This window comes from Fusarium redolens, assembly GCF_020744475.1.
Source record: "Fusarium redolens strain MPI-CAGE-AT-0023 chromosome Unknown BKA55scaffold_13, whole genome shotgun sequence".
In the NCBI taxonomy this organism is placed as follows: domain Eukaryota; kingdom Fungi; phylum Ascomycota; class Sordariomycetes; order Hypocreales; family Nectriaceae; genus Fusarium; species Fusarium redolens.
In genome coordinates, this window is record NW_025763676.1 from 53,404 (window position 1) to 75,807 (window position 22,404).

Sequence of the window (22,404 nt, forward strand, 5' to 3'; positions counted from 1 at the left end):
TAGTTAATAAATATTAAATTAACCTTAATTAAATAAATATATATAATAAGGCATTTAATTAATTAACTTTATATATAAAAATAAATAAAATAAAATTAATAAAAAAGTAATACTTTAAACTAAAGCAGGTTATTTTATAGTAAGATTTATACAATAAGTAGTTTTTATAATAATAATTATAAAGGCTTAGTATAAGCTCTTTTAATAAAGTTATATATTTATTAATTAATATTAAGTAAAAAGCTTTATTTTTCTTCCTTTTCCTAAATTATTATATTTTTACTTTTATTATTATTTAATAAATATACTTAATAACTAACTTCTCTAAGTTTTTAATATCTTATACTTTCTAGCTAAATTCTTTTTTATTATATTAAATGGGTTTGTATTATTATTTCTAGTTATGGCTATTAATATGCTCTAATCGTCTCCTATGGCTATGGTCTTTCTTTTCTACTACGGATTTAATTATTACCTGCACCATCCTACTCCAGCATTGGGAAAGAATGTGGCGTTTCCAAGCGAATGACTAATGTATTTCCCCACCACCCCATACACCCCTAGACCCCGCATACCTGTAATAACCTTATATCCAGATCCGTAGATAACTTTAATTAATTATATAGCGATAAGTATTTATTTAATTAACTTAAGATGTTAAATACTAAGTAATGAATATATTTTCTATTGTTAGTATTTTTAATAGAATCTTCTTATATTATTTTTATTTATTTTCCTTAATTTAATATAAGATATTTCTTTTAACTTAATTTTATATTATAATAATTTATTTAATCTTAAGAAAAGCTTAATTAGGGTTAAATTAAGTAGGAACTTAACTTATAAGAGCTTTTATAATTATTAATACTTTATATATAGCTTTTTTCTTTTTTAAATATTATATTTAATTATTCTTATAGTTAATAGACTTTATTGCCTTTTTTAAGATATATTTAAAGTTATAAATTAATAAATTTCTATCTTTTTAAGCCTCTTAGAGCTATTTTTTAATATTATAACTTCCTTAAGGCATTTCTTATATAGTCTTAGAAGTAACTTATATCTTCCTTAGTGTTATAGGCCTTTTAAATAACTTGCGTTTTTTCTCTTTAGGCTTTAAAGACTTTAATACCTTTTACATATTAATTAAAAATAAATTAATAAATAAAAAGCTAATTATTATATTCTTATACTTTAAGGCTTTTTAAAAAGCCTCTTTATAAGCTTTTAGAAATAGTTTCTATTAATATAATAAAGTTACTTTATATAATACTTAAAATTAAGTTAATTAATAATAATATTATTTTAATAATTTAAATACTATAATATTAAGTAGCTATATAATATATAAAGAATATAAAAGTAATTAAAAAAGCTAAATCTTATTTAATTAAGCCTTTTTTATTAATTCTACTATTATATATAATTTATATTAGTTTAAGACTAAAAGTCTTTATTAAAATAGTTTTAATAATATAATCTTAAGTATAAATACCTTTATAAACTATTTAAGGAAGATATTAGTATTAGACTAACTTCTAGAACTTATAATATACTTCTAATTAAGGAAAATACTTAGAAATTACTATCCTTAAAGGTTTTCTCTTATAAAAATAACTATTAAGGTAAGATAATAACTATTTACTAATATAAACTCTAATATTAAGCTTTAAGTTAAATTATTAAACTTTATATACTTTAAACTAAATATTATAATAGTCCTAGCTATAATCTTATTATTAGTTTTCCTTAATTAGATTTTAGTTTTATTTATATTATATAATTATTATTATATAATATTTTAATCTTAATAATATAATTAAAACTATTATAATACTTTATAAGTATTTCCTTTATAATATAATACTTCTTTATAATATCTATAACTCTTAATAGCTTTATTTTTATTATTTAATAGTAAGATATAAATCTATTATTTAATAATAAGATATAAATCTATTAACCTAGTTCTTATTAATATATAAGATATCCTTATTAATAGTAAATAAGGCTTATATAAAGTTATATATTTCCTGCCTTATTAAAGGCTAAAAAGCATACTCTTTTTTAATAATATAGTTAATAAGATTATCCTCTTATATAACTATTAGTAATATATCTTTCTAATATATTATTTTAATATCTTAATTATTAATATATTAATCTTTTAAAGTTAATAATTTAATTAAATATTTTTATATTAAAGCTTTATAAACTTATTAATTTTTAGTTTTTTATTAATAATAATATCTTATATTTATAATCTAATACTTATAAATTTATTTCTATTAATAGCAAAAAAAAATAGATTTAATTTAAATTTTATAGAAAAGAATAAAGTGGCTTATTATGATAATGCGTCAATGGTGTTATGGTGTGCGGGGTCTAGGGGTGTACGGGGTGGTGGGGAAATACGTTAGACCGGTAGCCACGTCCCAGCAGTCCAATCAGCCTGTGACGAACTCGTCAGCCCTAATTTAAGCTTTCATAGGGGGCTTACTGTCCCAGTCGAGCCCCGACAGCTCGGGTAAATCCTCTGGCTTCCCCTAAATCCCACTTGGCCCCGTTCTTTACTTCCAAGCTCCCCTGTCCGTCTTGCCCAGATCGTCCTCCCGCATCAGCACGCATCTTTTGGCGGTCTGTCGCGTTTACGTTACGTTATTGAAACCTCATGGCCGGCGTCGAGTTGGTCCTTCGGGATTCTGATGATAGCAAAGTGTCCATGGTTATTGGCATCGCCACCTTTCTCTTGGCCACATCCACGCTTATGGTGGTATTGCGCGTCGTGAGCCGAGCCATGGTGAAGCAATTTAGGCTGGACGACATGGCCGCTATCGCGTCTTTGGTAGGTTGACGGAACGCGCCGAAGGAAATAAAAGTGCCAGTGCTAACAATTTTCGCAAGTTCACCACGATAGCTTGTGGTACTGCGATAACATCAAGTTTGTCCCACTACGACCCTATCATCAGAAACAAAAATTAACCAGCATCAGTGACTCGATTTGGTCTTGGAAGGCATATTTCCACAGTTTCTAGTAAAAATCAGATTCTCTACCTAAGGGTAGGTGCAGGCTGTATTCCTCCAAGCAAAGTCGCATCTAACCTCGAACCCAGTGTTTTTGGGTGTCCGTATTCTTCTACATGCTATCACTGTTCTTCATCAAGATGTCATTTCTAATCAACTACTACCGGCTTCTCTCCGCTTCCAAACTACGGCCTTACTGCATTGGAGCAATGGTACTGATTGTACTCTGGGGCGGCGGCGTTTGCATCCTCGTCTTTGTTATGTGCATTCCTCTTGCAGGCGTCTGGGACCCAAAAGTTGACGCGAAATGCGTCCCACACATAACCATAATGTGGTGGTTCAACGGCGTTTTCAACTCGATCGGCGACCTGTTCATCCTGACGCTGCCAATTCCGGCTCTGTGGCGACTCCAGTTGCCACGCCGACAGAAAGCCTACTTGTTATTCGTTTTTAGTCTCGGATTCCTGTGAGTTAAGCAATAAGAAACAAATCCCATCAGTGGAAGTCACTAACAGAAAGCACATAGGACTGTGGGCATTTCCATCGCGCGGATGCGATGGCTCAAGATGGACGCCGACATGACCTGGTGGAACGTCACCCCTGCGCTCTGGTCTCTCGGTGAGTTGACGTCTGCCATTTCTTGCTCCTGCCTGCCATTCTTCAAGCCCTTAGCTCTCCGCGTCAAATCCTTTATGAGTCGCGCCACTGTAGGCGGTACTCACCCACAAATGACTGGCGGCGAAGAGGCTAATACTCATTCGAGTGTCGGTGCTGGGCAAAAGGAGTTTATCCAAAATAGCAACCTGATGTTCAGTCTGAATGGGAGCCAGAACGAACTGGTTGAACCAGGATCGAAATAGCAAACGGTTCTTTCTACTTTATCTTTCCACTTATATAATACATATAGTATCTAGGAGGGAGCCAGTATTGAGTCAAAGGCCAGGAATGGTCAGATGCCGCTATCATATGCCGCCGAGAGTGGGCACAAGGCCGTCTTTAAGCTGCTATAATTATATAAAGGTTAATCGCTAGGTCAATCATATTAACCGGAAGGTAAACTCAGATTGCCTAGCTTATAAGGGCCTTTAGCAGGGACAGTTAAGGGCAAAATGCCTGAAAAGAGACCCTCTAGGAGAGGTCAGCAGTAACAAGAGAAGGCATCACAGGCGAGGTAGGCAGACTGTATATAGGTATAGGTTATACGACGTTGCGATTTATAATAATTAAAATTGCTGGGACTTCTATTATTATATACTTTAGTTGAAGAATTATATACCCTTGATTTGGCGTATTTTAATTAGACCGAACCCCTCGTTAAGACCTGTGCGGAGGTCCTTGCGTACTAAAGAGATAGAGAAAGTGACTTAAGAAATTTAGCAGAGGCAATAGGTGTTGGGTCCATAATATTAACCGTTGCTTTTACTGCTGCTACTTTTCAATGTTCTTTTGTTTCTAGGAGCGATCGGCTTGGAAGATGGGGTTCGTTGGGCTGTGTCCCGCCGTGTCGAGGTAGTTATATTATGTCTCGCCATCTCTAATGCTGAGGCTAGATGGACTATAGGCCTACTTGGCTCTCGGGTATTCCGCGCTTTCACCTGCATTAATACAACCCACTGGGGAATCAAAGTGGCAGATTTCTATTACAACCTAAAGCAGGGGCGCAGGCTTTTTAGGCAGACATATTTTTAATAACCTAGGCAAGCGGCGCCCCACCCTGCTTTCTCTTTATTTATCTTACAAAGAGATTATCCCCTCTTGACAGTTGCGGGCAGGGAATTGCTTGCATAAACTATTAATTTGGTTCCGGTCAATTCCCTCTCCTGAAATTTAAGGCAGGCACTGATCCCATTTCATTTCATCGAGATATACCATTTGGCACTTTGCAATAGAGATTCAACTGGCGTGATTACTCAATCAACTCCATCCATCGTCATCGGATCTCCAACGACAACATTAATCGCAAAGTCGACTTTATTTAATGATATCTTTTCCTAGTCTCTACTTCCAAAATCCTGTACTTTTGATTTTTCCCGTTTATTGTTAGTTAAGATGCGACTCCTGAGCAGTACGAGCTTTAAACTCGTTGAGTTCGTCGGAGATAGTATCCCGCCATACGCCATTTTGTCACACACTTGGGCCTCTGAGGAGGTTACGTTTAGCGATCTGCAGCAGCGGGAGTATGAACACTTGAAAGGGATCGCTAAACTCAAAGGCTGTTGTGCTCAAGGGGTACAAGATGGCCTAGAATGGGTGTGGATCGACACCTGCTGCATCAACAAGTCGTCAAGCGCTGAGTTGTCTCAGGCCATAAATTCCATGAATTTGTTGTACAAGAATGCCGATGTCTGTTACGTTTACTTATATGATGTCCCCCCTCCGGATCCCTTCGTTGATGAGCATCTATTACAGATGCTAGGTGGTTTACTAGAGGATGGTGTCTGCAAGAGTTAATTGCTCTACGAGAGGTAGAATTCTATTCCTAAGATTAGACCGAATTGGGAAGTAAATAGAGTCTAAAGTAAGCTATATTCAATATAACCTCTATCCCGATTACTATGTTTCTTTAAAAGAAGCACCTTGGGCATTTCCCTGTCGCTCAGCGAATGTCATGGGTATCGAAACGTAATACCACAAGGGAGGAAGATATTGTATATTGCCTTCTTGGTATCTTTGATATTAATATGCCTCTCCTGTATGGAGAAGGACGAAGGGCATTCATTCGACTGCAAGAAGAGATCATGAGGAGAAGAGTGGATTACAGCATCTTCCTCTGGCAATCAACCGCCCTCCACAGCACCACGGGCCTTCTTTGCGATTCTCCTCAATACTTCCCTGTTAACGGAGTGGTGACACGGTCCAGTGGTTCCTGCAAATATTCTGATATCGTGGCGTCGAAAATCTCTATTGAGAATGGGCCTGAATATGTGAGACCACCTGAGGTCACCCCCCAAGGCCTTGAAATGACCGTTCATAACAAGCCACTCGAAGATGGCTCTCGGCTAGCCTGGATCTACTTAACTCATAAAGATGGCTTGGTTTGCATTTTTTAAGCCGGTCCCAAAGTGATCACAAGTATTACAGAACGAGAGTAGGATATATCGAGATAGTAGGCACCGAGGGCGAATTGGAGAGCTTCCAAACAGAGTGTATGTGTATGGCCATCTTAACAGACCTTTCAATCCCCAGGGTCCCTCGGCAAACGCTCGCTTTCAAGTTTTGGCTGAAGTCGACAGCGAAGGAGCAACTCTCAATCCTCGACATCTATCCTGACTGCAACCTCCAACATCGGCAGGACGGCTCGTATGCGACGGAACTCGACCTGGCTGCCTGCCCGAATTCTTTGTCGCGGTATTTTGTGTAGAACAAGGCTCATTAACCCATCCATTCATTACGATATTCTCTCTGTTTCATGCTACTTGGTCTTGCAAGATTCGTAAGTGCGTACCGGGTGAACCTCTTGAGGATATAGCAAAAGAAATCAGGAAAGCAGGGCCTCGTGGAGACGAATCCGATAGAGTTGTTTTACGCTTGCCGAGCAGCACTTATGTGACTGTTGCATTGAAAAGGAGAGCTAGGAGCAGTCGACATTATTTGTTTGTTTCCTTAATACCGGGGAGCTTTGCTACTGATCCTCAATACGAAAGAGGGGGACTTTGTAATATTAATCTTCTAAAGATGCAGCACATTAATTAACAAATGCTAATAGAATGAGAAGTTTAACGTCGCAAAACGTCTTTAATAGCGTGCGCTGCAGATAAGCATACGCCACAGTGCAAAGCGGCCATTCGACATCGAGCTGCACTTTTGCCAGGACCATCATCTGAAAGGCAAGGTGCTGAGGATATTCAAGTCTATTATGGTACAATGAAGCTAGGTGACCTGAAGCTTGTTGCACTTCCGGAAGATAATATCCAGATATCGAACTGCTGACTATCCATGTTATATGGCCTCAATGTCATGTTATACCTGAGTGGCAGACGGCTTTTCAACAAGTAACCATATTTCTAACCCCGGGGTACGAGAATGGGCTACTCTGTTGAATCTATTGTTTGTCGGCTCCGCACAATCGGTCTTTCCTCAATGGCTCCAGGCTTTAGCCATCATCTCAGATATCAGAGTTTAAACTGTGAGAGAAATCTCGTTGAAGAACTAACCTTCACGATACGTAACGTAACAAGATGCAATAGCTGTGCCCTAATGAGTATACGCGTCTATCAAGCAGACAAGCTCCGAGGAACCAAGACAATTTTCAGTCGCCAAGGGGAAGATCGTCACAGCAGTCGGGCAAATCTCTACCGGTGCTCCTTCACAAACCACAAGTCTTGAGTGTATTTTCCATGTTTTCATTACTCTGGCTGTTCTTCTGATCATGGGTGTCGACTCTTTATAGCAGACAGAGACCTTGAGCAAGTATGGGGGTCGGCTTGCCAAGCCACTCGTTCCAGATACGCAGGCACTGAGAGTGGACTGTATAGGAAGACCCGAGCGAAGTATTATTTCCCAGCTTGACACTTCTGTAAGTTGTGTCACCGTGAATACTTGATCGGACTTGGATCTTGTCAGTCCTGTATTTGCGAATCCGAGAGCTTATAAGATTCAGCCTGCATATGAGCAAGACGAGTTTGCAGAATGTCGCGTGGGCTGCACCTCCGGTGTTATCAAGGCTTTATTCGTCGTGGGAAACGTTAGTTCCCTAGGATTTCATCCGTGTGAGGAGCCAATTGACCTTGACCTCTTCGTGATGGATAATCTCAACTCAGATATTCTTGTTGGCCAGGGTACCACCGACACCCTAGGTTTCTTCAATTTTCACAATAAATCGCTCATTCCCAGTATCCTTCGACTGTGAGTGTCTCGACCTTAACATCATCCGTCACATAAGAAGCTCAGAGCTGGATATTACATCGCTACGGAAGGAAGTCAAGAGCAAACTTGGCCGCAATCTGTCTGATGTTTCCGGTAAGTTCCCGTAGCGAGAGAGTTCGTGGTGGCTTGGAACTGACTGGATCTCAGATTGTGTCGCTGGTGTTGAAGCCCAAGCTGACATTGATTAACGAGAAAATGCAGGACAGGAGCGCGAGCAAGCTAGAATCGCGAAGCTCTCCGGGTCCACGAAAGAACGAGCGCAAGTGCTTGAAGACGTGGCTATCCAAACTCTTGGAAGCGAAAGACAAAAGCGTTTTTCGCCTCTCTCTGAACCCAGGGAGTCTCTTCCCTCTATTCGAATTACCTTCTGGGACACAAGAAATTCAGCAGGACCCGCTACGGCTTTTCAGGCCTCTTCAGCGAGGATTCGATCACGATTCACCCCTATAGCGACTAACCTTATTGCCCAGTGAAAGGGCGTCCAAGAAGCGAAGGAGGAAAGTGTTTTAGAAGAAAGGACGAGATGGTTCGTCATGGCCTAGTACAGTACATAATTCACCTAGTAATGTCTGCCCATTCTGCCCTGTTAGGGAGCACACGTATCCAAGGCCGGATGGCTTGGAGCGGTGAGCCTATCGACCGAGGACCTTGAAAGAGCTCAAAGATAAGAGTATTGGAAATGCTGTAGGGATGTCCGTGTACACCACGCCGACAAAGACAAAGATGATCCGCTTCTTCGGCAAGTATTGACCCAACCGCCTGACTGCGTGAACAGAAGAAGATGAAGAAGGGCCCATCCTCTTGACTTTTATACAGTTCGCTCTGAGTTTTAGATGGCCCTTGGAGGCTTTTTGGGATTCGGGACTGTTTTGATCACTCTATTCTTACAACACCATCGAACCTTTTTTAATTTATAAACGCCGTCTTCATCGTTTATACAAACAACAAGTTCGCCGACGGCTGTCGTTGACCTCATCAAAGTCTTCGAAAATTAAGCGTTCTTATTGGGTTACTTGACTAGGTGAGGGCCGCCGGCTCCTAACGCGGATATTTGTGCCGATTGTAAAGCCGTTATTCAGGGCGTTTTCGATCATCACCTCAATGCTCCTCTCGCGGGCGGAGGTGCCTTGGAGACGCTCGATCAGGGCATGTCGATGCAGCTTGATTTCTACTTTAATCTTCTTGATACCTTTGACTGATTACGTGCAGAGTAGATGTTTTGCTATTTATAGCTATATAATTCTAGAGACCAGAGTGTTGGCGGATTGGCGAGGGTCCACATGGAGGGCCTCGCGGCCGACGCTGGCGGCGCTTAGAAAGGGCTGGCCATTGACGACCAGCGTCTCGTAGATCTGTGTCGTGTTTGCGAGTACCTGGAAGCTTATGACTGAGACGTCTCACTCAAGATACACCCAGGTCATGATATGTCAACGAAGGCACTTATCTTTTCTCGGCGCATTATAGGCTCAACTGTGATTATATCATCATGAAAAAGAATATTCTAAAAGTATTTCACTACACATCCCCATGGTAAGTTGCAAAGCCGATGTTGCGAAACATAAAATGTGCAATCATTGATCTCCTCAATCCATGAGGCATCAAAAGCAATAACGAGAAGAGCCACTAGAATATATTTCTCTCACCAAGAAGATTACGCCCAAGATATGTACTAGGATTTTCTCCACGATCATCGCGTCTAATGTAAATGTAAAGCTGTTCCATTATTACTGAATTGCTGGCTGGGGCCGGCTACCTGTAATGGATGCCATCGCCCATTGCGTCCAGATGGCCAGCCACCAGCATAAGCGTCTTGGTCCTTTGTAAAAGTGTAGCCTGGACGTGGTTGTGGCTGGTCCCACGCTGTGTGGTTTGCTGGATGCACTACTTCAGCTGAAAGAGGAACGGCTGGGTTTGTATTGTAGCTAGTGCCAGCTTCAAATCCAGCAACTACACCAGTCATAGATGTGATATAAACATCAGACAATGCAAATGGCCTCCGCTCGAATTGCCGGCTAGAGGCCATCAGAGGATATTGAGAGGGAGTATGACTGTCTATGGGCTCCCCTTCATACGGGATGGGTCGCACCGGAGACCCGTAGTGAACCCAGGCAAGATCCACGTCCCCATGAGATGTGGGTTTTGAGCTTCCAACTGCCCATCCAGCTGGAGACGGCGGTACAGACGCAAACGGTAAGAATTGTGTGCCTATAGGTGATTCCGAAGGATACGTTCGCCACGTTGGATTCAGTTCTCCTATGTTCGAAGTTGAGCTTTGGTCAACATCTGCAATCACCCAGTTGGAGAAATCTTGATCCCTTATCCCAAAACGGTTCTGATTCGTTGGCGATGCTGATGAAGCTGTAATTTACTGTTAATTAATATACTCCGTAGCCGTAAACCGTTAACGAACCTCTCATTTCAGACGGGAACCCGTCCATCCTAATGACTTCAATAGTCGTGGAAACTGCAATAGGTGTTGACTTTTTTGTTGATGGGCTAAATGGTGGCCTTGGTTTCCCTGGTTGCTTTACTGGATTGCTAATAGATGGCGCTGAGTTTCCTTTTACTTTTGCACGAAACCTTGACGTTTTCTTTGCTCGTGAGTCGCCGGTAGATGTTTGGTTTACTGGGAAACAACTGCACTCCTTCCTCAAGCGAATACAGTTAATGCAACGACCTTGCGCGTCAGAGGACGACGTGATGCATCTGATTTTTCGGCGCCGGCAGTAACCTTGAGGGCATACGTTTAGATAGGTACCCTCATGCATGGGAGAGTTTGAAGGCTGTCACTTACCACAGGCCACTGAAATACGATGATAGCCTAGTTTGCTCCTCTTTTTCGTCCCCATTTGTTGTGGTTGCTCATCTGTTTCCGCAGGATGTAAAGGATCACCGGTTGGTGCTGAGAATGCCCCTTTTATACTCAGATCATGCCCTTGATTTGGTGACCGAGGATCACGAATATCAAACATGCTCAAAGAAGAAAGCTGTTGGGAAGGAACGGTGCAAAGCATAAAGCCTTGAGGCGACATACCCATCTCAATGTCGACAGGGGGCAATGGTGGATATTGGTAAGGCATAACGCTAACCATGGGAATAGAAGCTGACGAGGTATTCTCCCATAGGTTACCCATACTAGAGAGGAAGGGCTTCGACTGAGCTGTCGACGGGATTGCGATGGCGATGGACGGAATGGTGTAACCTTGGATGCTGATGATAAGTTGACTAGGTAAACTCGCGCTCCCGCTGGCATATAAAAAAAGAGAAAAGCTGGAAGAGGATGGTAAAGTCGAGTCGAATCGAGCCAGGTAAATATTTCTCGCAGTCTCACAAGAGACCTTGTACAACCTGATAAGATGGTGATGTGCATTGGGCGGGGATTGGAGAGAAGCACTTGTACCCTATCGTTCCAGCATGTAAGACAAAGTGGTGTTTACCGAAACGACTGACAAGGGAGGAGACAGGAGGAACATGTCTGATATCATGCTTAGGCTGGCTTTGACCTCAAGTCAAAACGCCCACGTTGGTGAGAGCACTCTTTTGTGACAGACACAAAAGACTGATGTCTTACTTAATTCCACTTTTTCATCAACAGAGAGTGGTCACCAGCAAGCCGGTTGTGGGTCCCTGCACCGCTGATCTTAGCTGAGTTGTGCCATAGCGGTACTTATTAAACAGGCGCGTCACGAACACTGTATTTTCGTTGTACGCCTCATGTGCAGTTGTAATTTCCTCTTCTCTCAGTTTGTCGATATCTGCATGTCCATCTGAATAGTTAAGCCAAATTATTGTAAGCTCGCACACCAGCTGTAGTCTGAGAATTCTTGGCCTGATTTGGTGAAGGAAAAAGCAACGGTAGGCTTGATGACGCCCACTGGAACCAACAGCTTCGTTTGTGCCAGCGCCATCAGGATTACTGGAAGATGATAGGATCAAGTGATTCTCTTCTTCTTCGTTGCTCTTCGGTTATCGCGAGATTGTCAGATACGCGGAGCTTACTTTGAATGTCTCAGTTTGCTGAACCACTCCAGCCCCGCCTAGAGTCCGAAATAACTGACAAGTCGCGTCAACATCCTAGCTGGGGCTGGCAGCGGCCAAATTGCGAGTAAGCAAAATGGTCGACCAGCCTGCAAAGCCACCCTAATCAGCTGATAGCTTCTAAATAAGGTCAGCCTCAAAGCACTGTGCGCTGTGACTGGGGAGCCCACTTCTTCAATCGCCTAATCTGGGCAGAGATTGCCTCATTCGAGGTCGATTTGTGTACCCCTGTCGCTGATGCTCCCCAGCTCGACGCGGGGAGCCGGCCCCAGGTTGATCGCAGAACCCCTTTCCTTAGCAGCCCCACCAGCAGCATGAGCTTGACAGGATGTCAAGATCGGTACTAGCTCAGCAGCCCGTGCTGAGAAGTGAAGCAATGAAGCGAGAACACATCTACGGCAAGGGTATGCACTTATCAGCCACCATCTGGTGGCACTGGCTGTCGTAGGATGAAAGATTCAGAACAGCGTAAGAAAGGGAGGTGGTCATCACCAAAGAGACCCCCATAGATGTCGACGGAAAAGAGGGGAATGATTCAGCGCCTGCATCGGGCAGCCATAGATAGCCTGGTAGTCGGGTGGACTTCTTGCAGGCACTGCCACCGCCTGTTGCTGCCACCAACACCCTCGACAGTCTCATGGGAGAGGGCGCATCGAAATCCTAGGTTACGTTTTGTATTGGCACGCTCCATCAGAAGACCACCAGCGTGAGTCATTCGTGTTTATGTTCACATAAGTATACTGAGAAATTAAATCTGAAGGTAGATGATTCTGTAAAGTAATGATTTATATGAAAGGCGAAAGTGAGAACTAGTCTATACTTATAAGTCAGAAAATAATATCTTAGGTTAGAGATGAAAAAGGTCAATGGCTTTGTGAATCTGTTAATGTTCTATCCAATTAACGGCAGACAGTACAAGAGAACCGGAAAGAGCCCTGGTGAAGATTACAGCTGGATGCTCATATGACACCTCATATTTAATTTTTTTTCAGTATGAAAGAAATGAAATACCATGAAGCAAGCCATCATGATTGGACGGGCTCCTTGAGAAGAGAGCAAAAGCAAATAAAAGCCTCGTCGCGCCACTGACAAAAAACACCTGCCTATAAGAGGTAGGAAGGTCCCAAGGCCAGGTTATGTCACAGACAGTGCAATCAAAAGATAATCTGTTATACCTGCGGCTTAAGCCATCGCCGGGAATACGAAGTTATCTAGCGGCTGATCCCGACAGATTGGGTCAACCAAGGGCTGATTGCAGCAAGAACGACGGGTTCTGCAATAAGATAAGATGAGGGATGGCAATTTGACTTCCTGGGGCTGAACTAGTGCGCACCGAGGTCACCCGCCAATGCTGGTCATTCTGAGACTTACGTTACACAAACTCTGGTTAGCTCGGAACTTTGGAAAGGGTGATAGGCAACCACAAGGTTGATGCAGGGGCGGAATGAAACCCAAGGGCGCACCATATTGCCTGTCATGCAGGACCCTGTCAGGGTATCAAAATTGGAGCCTTGAACAAGACCGCTAAGGGAGGGGCAAGTAAAAGGTTAGAAGAGTCCATTGTCACGCATCAGGGGAGCGTCAAGTAGTGGTCCCCTGGCAAGTTTACTCGCTGGCAATCGCTGATCTCGATGAAGCTAGCCCTACAAGGATGAATACACGGACCTCAAGTCTGAGTAACAGTGGGGAAGCTTGCCACTAGCGTTGTTGCAGGGGTAATGGCCCATTGTCTACCAACACGCCCTGAGTGTCTAGACTTTAATACTGCATGCATCAAGCACCAGTGATAGGTGGAAGGTTGCCACGGATCCTGAATCTATTCTCGAGGAACAATGACCAGTCATTATTCTGTCCTACCTCAGGCATCTTTGTTCATTTATTGGCGCCGCGGAGAAGGTCGTTTCACCTCCCGCGATTTCCGGCATGCATCGTATAACTTCCGAGACAAGGATTGGTAGTCGGGGCTGATACCCGATGAAGCCCGGTCATCTTGTTGTCTCCGTTTGCTGGAAATACTATTGGTCACTGTCTAACGCGGGGCACAGGGCCATTGAGGATCTGTTCCCCCCGAAAGAACCCCCGAGATGTCACACATAGGAACATACCGTGCAGGAGGAGGACAGCCTAAACAATAGTTTAGTTGTGGCGTATATCGAGTATAAGCTTTGGTCGAGATCGGACGCGGCACTAAAATATTGCCACCTCTTCTTTCCAACGACTCGGATGCACTGTGGGCCGACACATCTTGTTTTGGATAAGTTATTCGTGAACTTTCGCTTGCATGTGGCTCTGCCCAAGACAGCTTGTGGCTTCATACTGGGAAGCCTGCTTTAGATGATGGACGAATAACCTCGCTTCAAGGTGTGATTTCCTTTTTCATTTAGGGTAACATAAATGATCGACTTCACAAGTCGCCCAGACACTATCTATACTACCGCCTCCACTGGCGTGTCACTTCTCGATCTAATGGTGGCACTTGCCAGGCACTGTAAGATACCAGTGCTATCCATAGTTGCTCTTTTTTATTTGTACCAGTTAGAGAAATAAAGATATTTATATATGTACCTTCATTATTACAATGCCTTGGAGAATGCTATTAACGAAAGTTGACAGAGTCGAGCCTGGATTACATAAAACATAGCATGCCTCCCGCCTCAGTATGAATTAGATCAACCAGCTTCTCCCACCAAGGCTCCCTTTCTTGGATTAAGCGAGGTAGGCTTTTAGCTGAAGGCCATATCTGTTTCCATTCCCAGGTTCGCTTCAGAGCTTCGTAGATAGGGGGAACAGTCTAAAGGAAGTTAACCATGGTCCCTTACATAAATCAATACATGACAGAAAAGAATCTTGTAAGATACACTAAGAGACAAGACTTACACTTCTAACCGGCACTTGAAGTACCCTCTCAAACCAGTCTTGCGCAACTCCTCTATGCTTCACGGACAATAAACCGAGTATGAATACAGGCAGAATAGGGGCATTTGCCGTGAAAAATAGGCCAGATGCCGGGACTGCTTGTATGCATTTGGCTAAGGCTTCTAAATGCCTTCTCACATATCGGTGACCAGGGGGGTACCTATTAGCTGGTTAGCATAACTATTTAGAAGAACGGTCTATACACAATCATCCATACCTCTGCACTCGGCATCGAAGATAGATGATCGCAGTGAGAAGCCAAGCATAAGCTGTTCGTTCGATCACGTTCGTAGTTGAGTCAATAAAAGACGCGGCCGATTCGGTGGATTTTAGCTCATATAGCAGTTGGAGTAATTTCTTTGCTGTTAGGGGCACCACAATACTTCGGTTATCCTGGTGCAACCTTGTCGCGCAGTAATTAATCTGACTCATGATATGCAGTAGTTTCGGCGAAGTGCCGCATCCTCCGTGGATCGTCCAGACATCTTCAGATGAAGCCTGTAACAACCAGCTAAATCGATGGCTTTCCTCTATTGGAGCAAACCTTTCTGGCTGTGGGAGTTTCGACGTTACCTGCGTAAGGATAATTCCCCGGGCAACTAAGACGGCCTGAGAAGTGTAAAGGCTTGTCGGTTGGGGGTGCTGAAGGCTCGTCGGTGGGGACTCCCTAAAGCTAAAAGGCAAGGTGTCTTTTATACGCTTTGGGATCTCATGGTTCCAGCATTCTTCCTCCGAGAAAGCTGGTTTCTGCTCCCTTTTATCGAGATACTTTTCCGCCAGCCTTAATCCCTGATACCATGCTGGCTCAAAAGGAGTCTTCATGCAATGCTCGATCCGGAGGGTCTAATCGATTAGTGTATGCAGTTCATATAGGAGGAAATTCATTACTAACATCTATAGTGGAGAGAATTATCAATAATGATAAGATCTCGGTAGATGATCCGTCTTGCTTGCAGTTGAGGAGGTCGCGAAGGTATGCAACAGTGCATTTGTGTAATTGGATAGCTCGGTAGCCGAATGCATGGTTGTGGATCACCCGATCCCCATTTTCTTTGTCCGGGGTATGGTCGTGAAGATACACAGCAGCAAGGCATAGAACAGCCGATCGGATTCCCGGACTATTTTGGAATGTAATAAAGTCGAGCCATGGATTGGTTTCAGATATGAAACTTTTGCCAGTGCAGATAGCAAACCAATCTAATGGGAGACATAACGTTAGATATACAGAACACACTCTGGGTTATCTATCGTCGGGCAAGCGCTTTGAATGCAATAAACCATGTATGACGTACAGAAGGCCAGCAAAGTCCGATCCGACGGCTTTTGGACTGCCACGTTCCAACAGACTGGCATGGCTCGTTGGGGATATGTGAGAGCATGAGCTCTTCCTCCCGAATTGGGGTGGGCGCGTTTGAACTTGAGAAAACTGTTGATTTCGCTACCTATCGGTACAGGGAATATTTTCTCTCCCAATGCGATAACATTGTCGCTGTATTCAAAGGCGTTAAGCACAGACTCTTCTAATGCTTTTAGTTCGAGTACTGGAATTGCCTGCGAGCCGGCATGCGGCTTATCCTCTGATATGATAGCCAGACTGCTTGAGCCAATCTGTGTACCAGTTCTCGGTAACAATAAAATAGAACTCAAGTTGATGGAGTCTACTTCAGGATTTGCTTGACAAATCTTTGACTTCTTTGCATGTTTGTCATACTGACAATCGCTAGCTGGCCTACGTTTGGCTGAAGAGACGGTGGTCAGGTTCGCATTTTGAGTAGTCAACTCCTGAAGCGGAGCTTTGCAAACCCCGAATGCTTAATCTGAATGAGTCAACCAGCCTTCAGATCAGGGAAATAGCCTTGCCACCATCGGGTGCAATCATGAGAAGTAGCAATAAGATGCAGTATATTAACTTACCGCGGAGCTGAAGCGAAGATGGATGCAACGAAGGGGGCTCGAAAACAGTATACAGAGGATCAACTTGGCATAGCGACTCCATCGTAGAGAATTAAAATATGTCTTGGACAGTTTCGGTCGATGATGGAGCGGCTAGAAGACAATGAAAAATGTAACGAGGGAGGGGCTAATGGTTTGCTTAATACTGAATAAAGTTGGCAGATAGCCATATTAAAAATGGTTTAGACGTGGCGCGTTCCCGGCTACCTGGTCACGCCTGGTCACGCCTGGTCATGGCGGCGCCACGACCGGGCATTTTGTCTCATTTGATGACATTAATCCCGTCATTTTTCACAGTAAGGCTGGCCCGGTAGATACTGAATCCCTCCATTCATAATCCACCAGTGCCGCTGGTCTGGGCTTGCTGGTAGCAGCCCCAGGCTTGCCAAGACACGGGGACGGTATCTTATCGCCGCCTATTGTCTCATCCGTGACAGCACCGTTTCCACTGGCGGAGAGGCTCGAACTGACATTTACAGTAAACAGCCTACTCTCGACCAGCCATGGCACCAAATGATAGGATGGTAAGAGTAATAAGCTAGGATCGATGATTAAGACTTCTTTGACGACTTAACGCGGCATCTGTTCAAAATGGATGGACTGACAAGTTCCAAAATGTTCTAGACAAACAAGGGTGCCTGTGTATAAATGGGCGATGAATACGGATACTGCTGACTGCGTCAAAAACTATGCCGAACGCATCAACGCGACATCCTTGCGCCCATATGATAAACGACCGAAATAAAATATTCCCAAAACATCAGGAGTGGAGGCTTTTGCTTTTTAAGAACCACCTAGTGACTTTTATTATGTATCTGGCGTTTAGTGCAAACCAATAGGGCTTAAGAAGCTCCTGAATACGGTCCTTGCTTACTACGCTAGCTTCTCTCTGCCGGAGTTCAGTGTTTAGGCTGTTGGAGTGTGGCGTTCCTCACCAATGGGTTTTCATGTCAGAGCCAGTTGCCTCTCACACCATCGGCGTTGGTAAACCATCCTTACACATGACCAACAATTTCTTCTCCTCCGTGTGCAGACGTAAGCTTTTGAATTTTTCAGTTGGGGCTTCGGGCACGGACGTACCCGGCTCCAACATAACTATGCGTCCCGCTACTTTGGGCAACGTCGACAGGGATAAATGCCGATGGTCCTGTCCCGCCTGATCGACTCGATGCGTTGGTGGAGAAAAGATCCACAGAAATCTGCACCCTCGTCCTGATTGAGGCTTACCCTCACTTCCCGACTCGTGGCTGCGAATGGCAACCGGTCGGCCAATGTTGTGAATTGGTTTCATTATTTATGTGGGATGGGGAGCACACGCCCGTGCTTTGTCAAAAGCGACATGTCATATGCGAATGTGGTGATTTAATTTGCATGTCTGGCCTCCTCCACCCGAGACCATGGTTTGGTTCCCGATTGGCCGCCCTAACAATTTTTGTACAGGAGGTAACATCCCATCCTGGTAATCTCAACCAAACACATACCCAACCCATACAAAACCAAACACATAAAGAGAAATAAACTTATCGTAGGGCTAACCCTGTTGTGTTTATCCTTTGCTAGATGCTTCTACTCTCTCTATTCAGATACATATCAAGAACGTCCTCGCCGCTGTCTCTTGCCTCCACTATGAAACTCTTTCTCAGACACCGCGGGGATGCGGGGAGTAATCTGAAACATTTTTGTAGGGCTTATATCCAGCACCTACAACATATTGATACATCATACGGATCATCCACTCAAAGTGGATTAGCTTGGTCAGCTGCCTCCAGAAACTTAGCCACCTATAAGGCCAGGTACTTCACCTTGGGCCATTACCCTAGCGTGATGTAATTAGGCCAGGAAAAAGAAATTCGCATTCTGCAGCTCTCCAGCCCGCCGCCACTTGTTGGTTTGACATTCTCTGACATCCCTCGTCTCTATAAATGTCGAATGACTGACAGATCTCCGCAGCATCTTCTATAGACCTGTTATAATCTGGTGTTACTTTTGCTTGCATTATATAGAGGCCTCTGCCTGTAAAAATAAGACTGCTAACTAAAGCTTTTCTATTAATACTTATATATAAGTAAGGGAGTTTTGTATTAAATTATAATTATACCTATTATATCTAGAAAATATTAGTTAATTAATTAATAATTAATTTTAATAATAAGGTTACTTCTTATTTGTAAACTATAAGTTTATTAATATATATATATACTTATTATAATTATAATATTCCTTAGTTTAAACTACTACTTTTTTATTAATTTACTTTATTTATTTTTATATATAAGGATAATTAGTTATATGCCCTATTATATATATTTAATTAATTAAGTTAGTTATAACTTTAAGTTAACTTACCTTTTATTAATTAACTTATATAAAACTTAACATAATTCCTTTATAAAACCCTGCCTTTACCTTGTATTTATTTAACTTTATATATAAACTCCCCTTACTAATTTAAAAGCAGCTCTTTAGTAATATTAGATGCCGTATTTAACTAAAGAGGATAACTTTCTCTTAATATAATAATTAGAGTTTAACTATAGTAAACTAAGCCATACTAGGTTTATTATTAGCAGATTATATAAGGTATATACTAAGTATTATTAAAGTATTATATCTCTTAATAATAGATTTAATATATATTAGGCTTAATTAATATAAAGAAATTATATTAATAGCTAGTAAATTAAGCTTTATAAAAGTATAAGTTATTAGTTAATTAGGGGAAATTTATAAGGTTTATATAATATAGCTATAAGGATTATAATACTTAAGGCCTTTTCTAGGTTTTTAAAACTTAATAACTTATTATTAACCTAATTTAAATTAAATTAATATTTTTACTTTATATAATTAATTAAATAAACTAAGTTATAATTAAAGATATTTATTTAAGTAAAGTTAAAGTTATATTTTAATAAGAAGTTTTTTATAATAATATTAATTATTATATATATTATATTAAGTTCTTTTTTATTAACTACCTTTAAGGTAAACCTAATAGCTAAATTAAAATTATAACTAATTATATAATAGGTATAATTATATAGCTATAATATAACAGTTGGGTTTTCTAAATAGGTAAACTAGTCCATACTAGGTTTATATTTACAGATTGCATAAGGCATAATGCTAAGTATTGCAAAGTATTATATCTCTTAATAATTAAGTAATACATACTAGGCTTATTAATATAAAGATACTTTAATTAATAGCTAGTAAGCTAAGTTCTATAAAAGTGCTAAATAAATATATTTTATATATTAAAGGTAGCCTAATAGCTTAATAAGAAATAATAATAATCTAAAGGTTAGATCTTTAGGGATTATTAGTAATTTATAGTGATCTAGCCTTAGAGTATTATAATTTAAGTAATCTAATAGAAGAGGATTATTATTAGGAGAAGTAATCCTTTTATAATAGGTAGAAATTATAGGGGCTATATAATGTAGCTATATAGGTTATAATACGATCTCTCCCCTTTATTAGGTCTTGCCCTTAAGACCTATATATCTTCCTGTTCTTGTATTAGGCTTTAGTAAGCGCTAACTTTCTTCCTTTATTATTTTCCTAGTATGCCTTGCTAATTGTTATATTGCAGAATCTTTAGTTAAAATCTTATAAGACTCTAAAGTATATTTATTTAGCAGATTTAATTGCAAAATTTAGTTTTAATATTATGCCTTATTCCTTCTGTAAGGCTAAAGGCCTTTATTATAAAATAATTAAGCATTCTTCTTATTGCTCTAAATATACTTAATAAGGTTAATCTTATAATGCTTTTAGTATTGCGATTGCCTATTATATATTATTTCCCTTATTATTATTGCCTTTTGCTTACTATTTTCTCTTTAGTTCCTTGTTTGAATTGTAAGTCTAATTGTCTAGAATAGGCAGAAGAGGAAGCTAAGGAAAAGCTTCTTAAAGCCTAATAAGAGGTTAATAAGGCTATTATAAGATTATCTTATATTTATTATTAAAAGCGTTTATTATATAAGCAGGGTATTTAGTCTATTATTAATAATATAAATTCTTTTGCAGGTAATATTATTACTTAGGAGGAGGATGTGGCAGTTCTAAATATTTAGTCTTTTAGCAGTGCTGATATTATTAACTAGAACCTGATTTTTAATCCTTTACTTTTTAAGGTTATTGGTAAAAGTTCTTTAGGAGTTGCTAGGTATTAGCGAGGTATTTTATTAGTTCTTATATATTTTCGCTTTCTAGATAGTTCTTCTATTTAATTAGATATATCTTTTATTTATTAATTCTTTATATATCTCTAATTTCCTCTACTTTATATACCTTTAGTCCTGTAATTTATTGTAGTTTATTGCCGGTTTCTATGTGTATTATATCTACGGCTAATTCAAGCATCGAGATATAATAAATTAGGTAATATCTAATATTTAAAGGTAGATCTAGTTTATATCGATCCTCTCCTATTTTTTGTTTAATCTTAACTAGTCTTAAGTATTTATAGTCTAGTTTATAACTTAGTTGATCTGTTTTAATGTTTTTGGTAGATAAGTAGACTATATTCCCCTCTGTAAAGGTTGGTCCCTTTAACCTTTTAGGGTTATAGTATCTCTATATCCTTTTCCTAATAAATTCTAGTTTAGTCTTGAGTTTGTTGTGTATTTCTCTCAGTTTGTCGCTTGCAATGATTACTGCTGGGTTTACATTCTTGGGTTCCCGAGCGTCGTGGTACGCGTCAGGTGTGAATCCCATGCCGTGTCGAACTCTCAGTTCGTCGGTGGTGAACTGGATAGGGTAGTATATCTAGTAGCTCTAGAGGCTAGTAAGGAATCCTTAGAGTTTATTGGCGTTGCTATTAAATAGTTTAGGCTAGCAGGGTTAAAGGATTTCTCTAGGGTCTTTTCTAGTTACTATAAGGGCTGTAGTATATTTAATATGCTCCTTATAGAGTTTCTGACTATTTTCTGCTTCCTTTTTAAGTGCTTCTGCAATCTCGGCGAGGTCGGCTACCTTCTTCTCTAAGTTCTTAATTTTATTCTTGGCTATATTAGAGTTATTCTTTACATTCTCTAGGAGGTTATTATATTACTAGCTAAGCTGTTTAAGTCTATGTTTAAGTTTCGCGACTTCCCCTTTATAAGTGCTTAGGTAAGCAGGGGTAATATCTTCTTTATTTTTATTATTAGTTTCTATAAGAACGTCTTCCGGGTTAGGGGGCATCTCTTGCTGCAGGTAGTGCTAGGCATATCTTAAGTTAAAAGGCTAGATTAAAGTAGTAGGTGCTATTATATTAGTATTACTTAGTGTTATATAGTATAGTCTAAATAAGAGCTATTAATATATAATAATTAGGTTTTCTAAATAGGTAAACTAGTTTATATTAAGTTTATATTTATAAATTATATAAGGCATAATGCTAAGTATTATAAAGTATTATATTTCTTAATAATTAAGTAATATATATTAGGCTTATTAATATAAAGATACTTTAATTAATAGCTAGTAAGCTAAGTTCTATAAAAGTGCTAAATAAATATATTTTATATACTAAAGGTAGCCTAATAGCTTAGTAAGGAATAATAATAATCTAAAGGTTAGATCTCTAGGGATTATTAGTAATCCATAGTAATCTAG

The 22,404-nt window shown here is 40.5% G+C and overlaps 5 protein-coding genes across 5 annotated transcripts; 3 read left to right on the forward strand and 2 right to left on the reverse strand.

Moving 5' to 3' along the window:
* Positions 1 to 3,164: 3,164 nt before the first annotated feature.
* Positions 3,165 to 4,312, forward strand: BKA55DRAFT_705389 (uncharacterized protein; the record flags this gene model as incomplete). The annotated part of the gene is made up of 3 exons (XM_046200662.1): positions 3,165 to 3,490; positions 3,551 to 3,863; positions 3,885 to 4,312. 3 exons carry the CDS (start codon positions 3,165 to 3,167, stop codon positions 3,936 to 3,938), a joined length of 693 nt encoding a protein of 230 aa, XP_046046183.1. The 3' UTR covers positions 3,939 to 4,312.
* Positions 4,313 to 5,000: 688 nt separating this feature from the next.
* On the forward strand, positions 5,001 to 6,717 carry BKA55DRAFT_705401 (heterokaryon incompatibility protein-domain-containing protein; the record flags this gene model as incomplete). Its single annotated transcript, XM_046200663.1, has 6 exons — positions 5,001 to 5,440; positions 5,470 to 5,489; positions 5,595 to 6,059; positions 6,098 to 6,174; positions 6,211 to 6,379; positions 6,454 to 6,717. The coding sequence occupies exons 1-6, from the start codon at positions 5,074 to 5,076 to the stop codon at positions 6,715 to 6,717; spliced, it is 1,362 nt and encodes a 453-aa protein (XP_046046184.1). The 5' UTR covers positions 5,001 to 5,073.
* Positions 6,718 to 7,765: 1,048 nt separating this feature from the next.
* BKA55DRAFT_541983 (uncharacterized protein) lies at positions 7,766 to 8,340 on the forward strand (the record flags this gene model as incomplete). The annotated part of the gene is made up of 3 exons (XM_046190446.1): positions 7,766 to 7,869; positions 7,941 to 7,983; positions 8,038 to 8,340. The coding sequence occupies 3 exons, from the start codon at positions 7,766 to 7,768 to the stop codon at positions 8,338 to 8,340; spliced, it is 450 nt and encodes a 149-aa protein (XP_046046185.1).
* A 1,013-nt stretch (positions 8,341 to 9,353) lies between these two features.
* BKA55DRAFT_103411 (uncharacterized protein) lies at positions 9,354 to 11,443 on the reverse strand. Its single transcript, XM_046184681.1, has 3 exons — positions 10,685 to 11,443; positions 10,301 to 10,621; positions 9,354 to 10,248 (listed from the first exon to the last, which is right to left on the reverse strand). The coding sequence occupies exons 1-3, from the start codon at positions 11,022 to 11,024 to the stop codon at positions 9,587 to 9,589; spliced, it is 1,323 nt and encodes a 440-aa protein (XP_046046186.1). The 5' UTR covers positions 11,025 to 11,443; the 3' UTR covers positions 9,354 to 9,586.
* Positions 11,444 to 14,289: 2,846 nt separating this feature from the next.
* On the reverse strand, positions 14,290 to 16,936 carry BKA55DRAFT_103424 (fungal-specific transcription factor domain-containing protein). The gene is made up of 6 exons (XM_046184682.1): positions 16,759 to 16,936; positions 16,137 to 16,655; positions 15,737 to 16,041; positions 15,062 to 15,687; positions 14,806 to 15,004; positions 14,290 to 14,719 (listed from the first exon to the last, which is right to left on the reverse strand). The coding sequence occupies exons 1-6, from the start codon at positions 16,838 to 16,840 to the stop codon at positions 14,555 to 14,557; spliced, it is 1,896 nt and encodes a 631-aa protein (XP_046046187.1). The 5' UTR covers positions 16,841 to 16,936; the 3' UTR covers positions 14,290 to 14,554.
* Between the last annotated feature and the right edge of the window lie 5,468 nt (positions 16,937 to 22,404).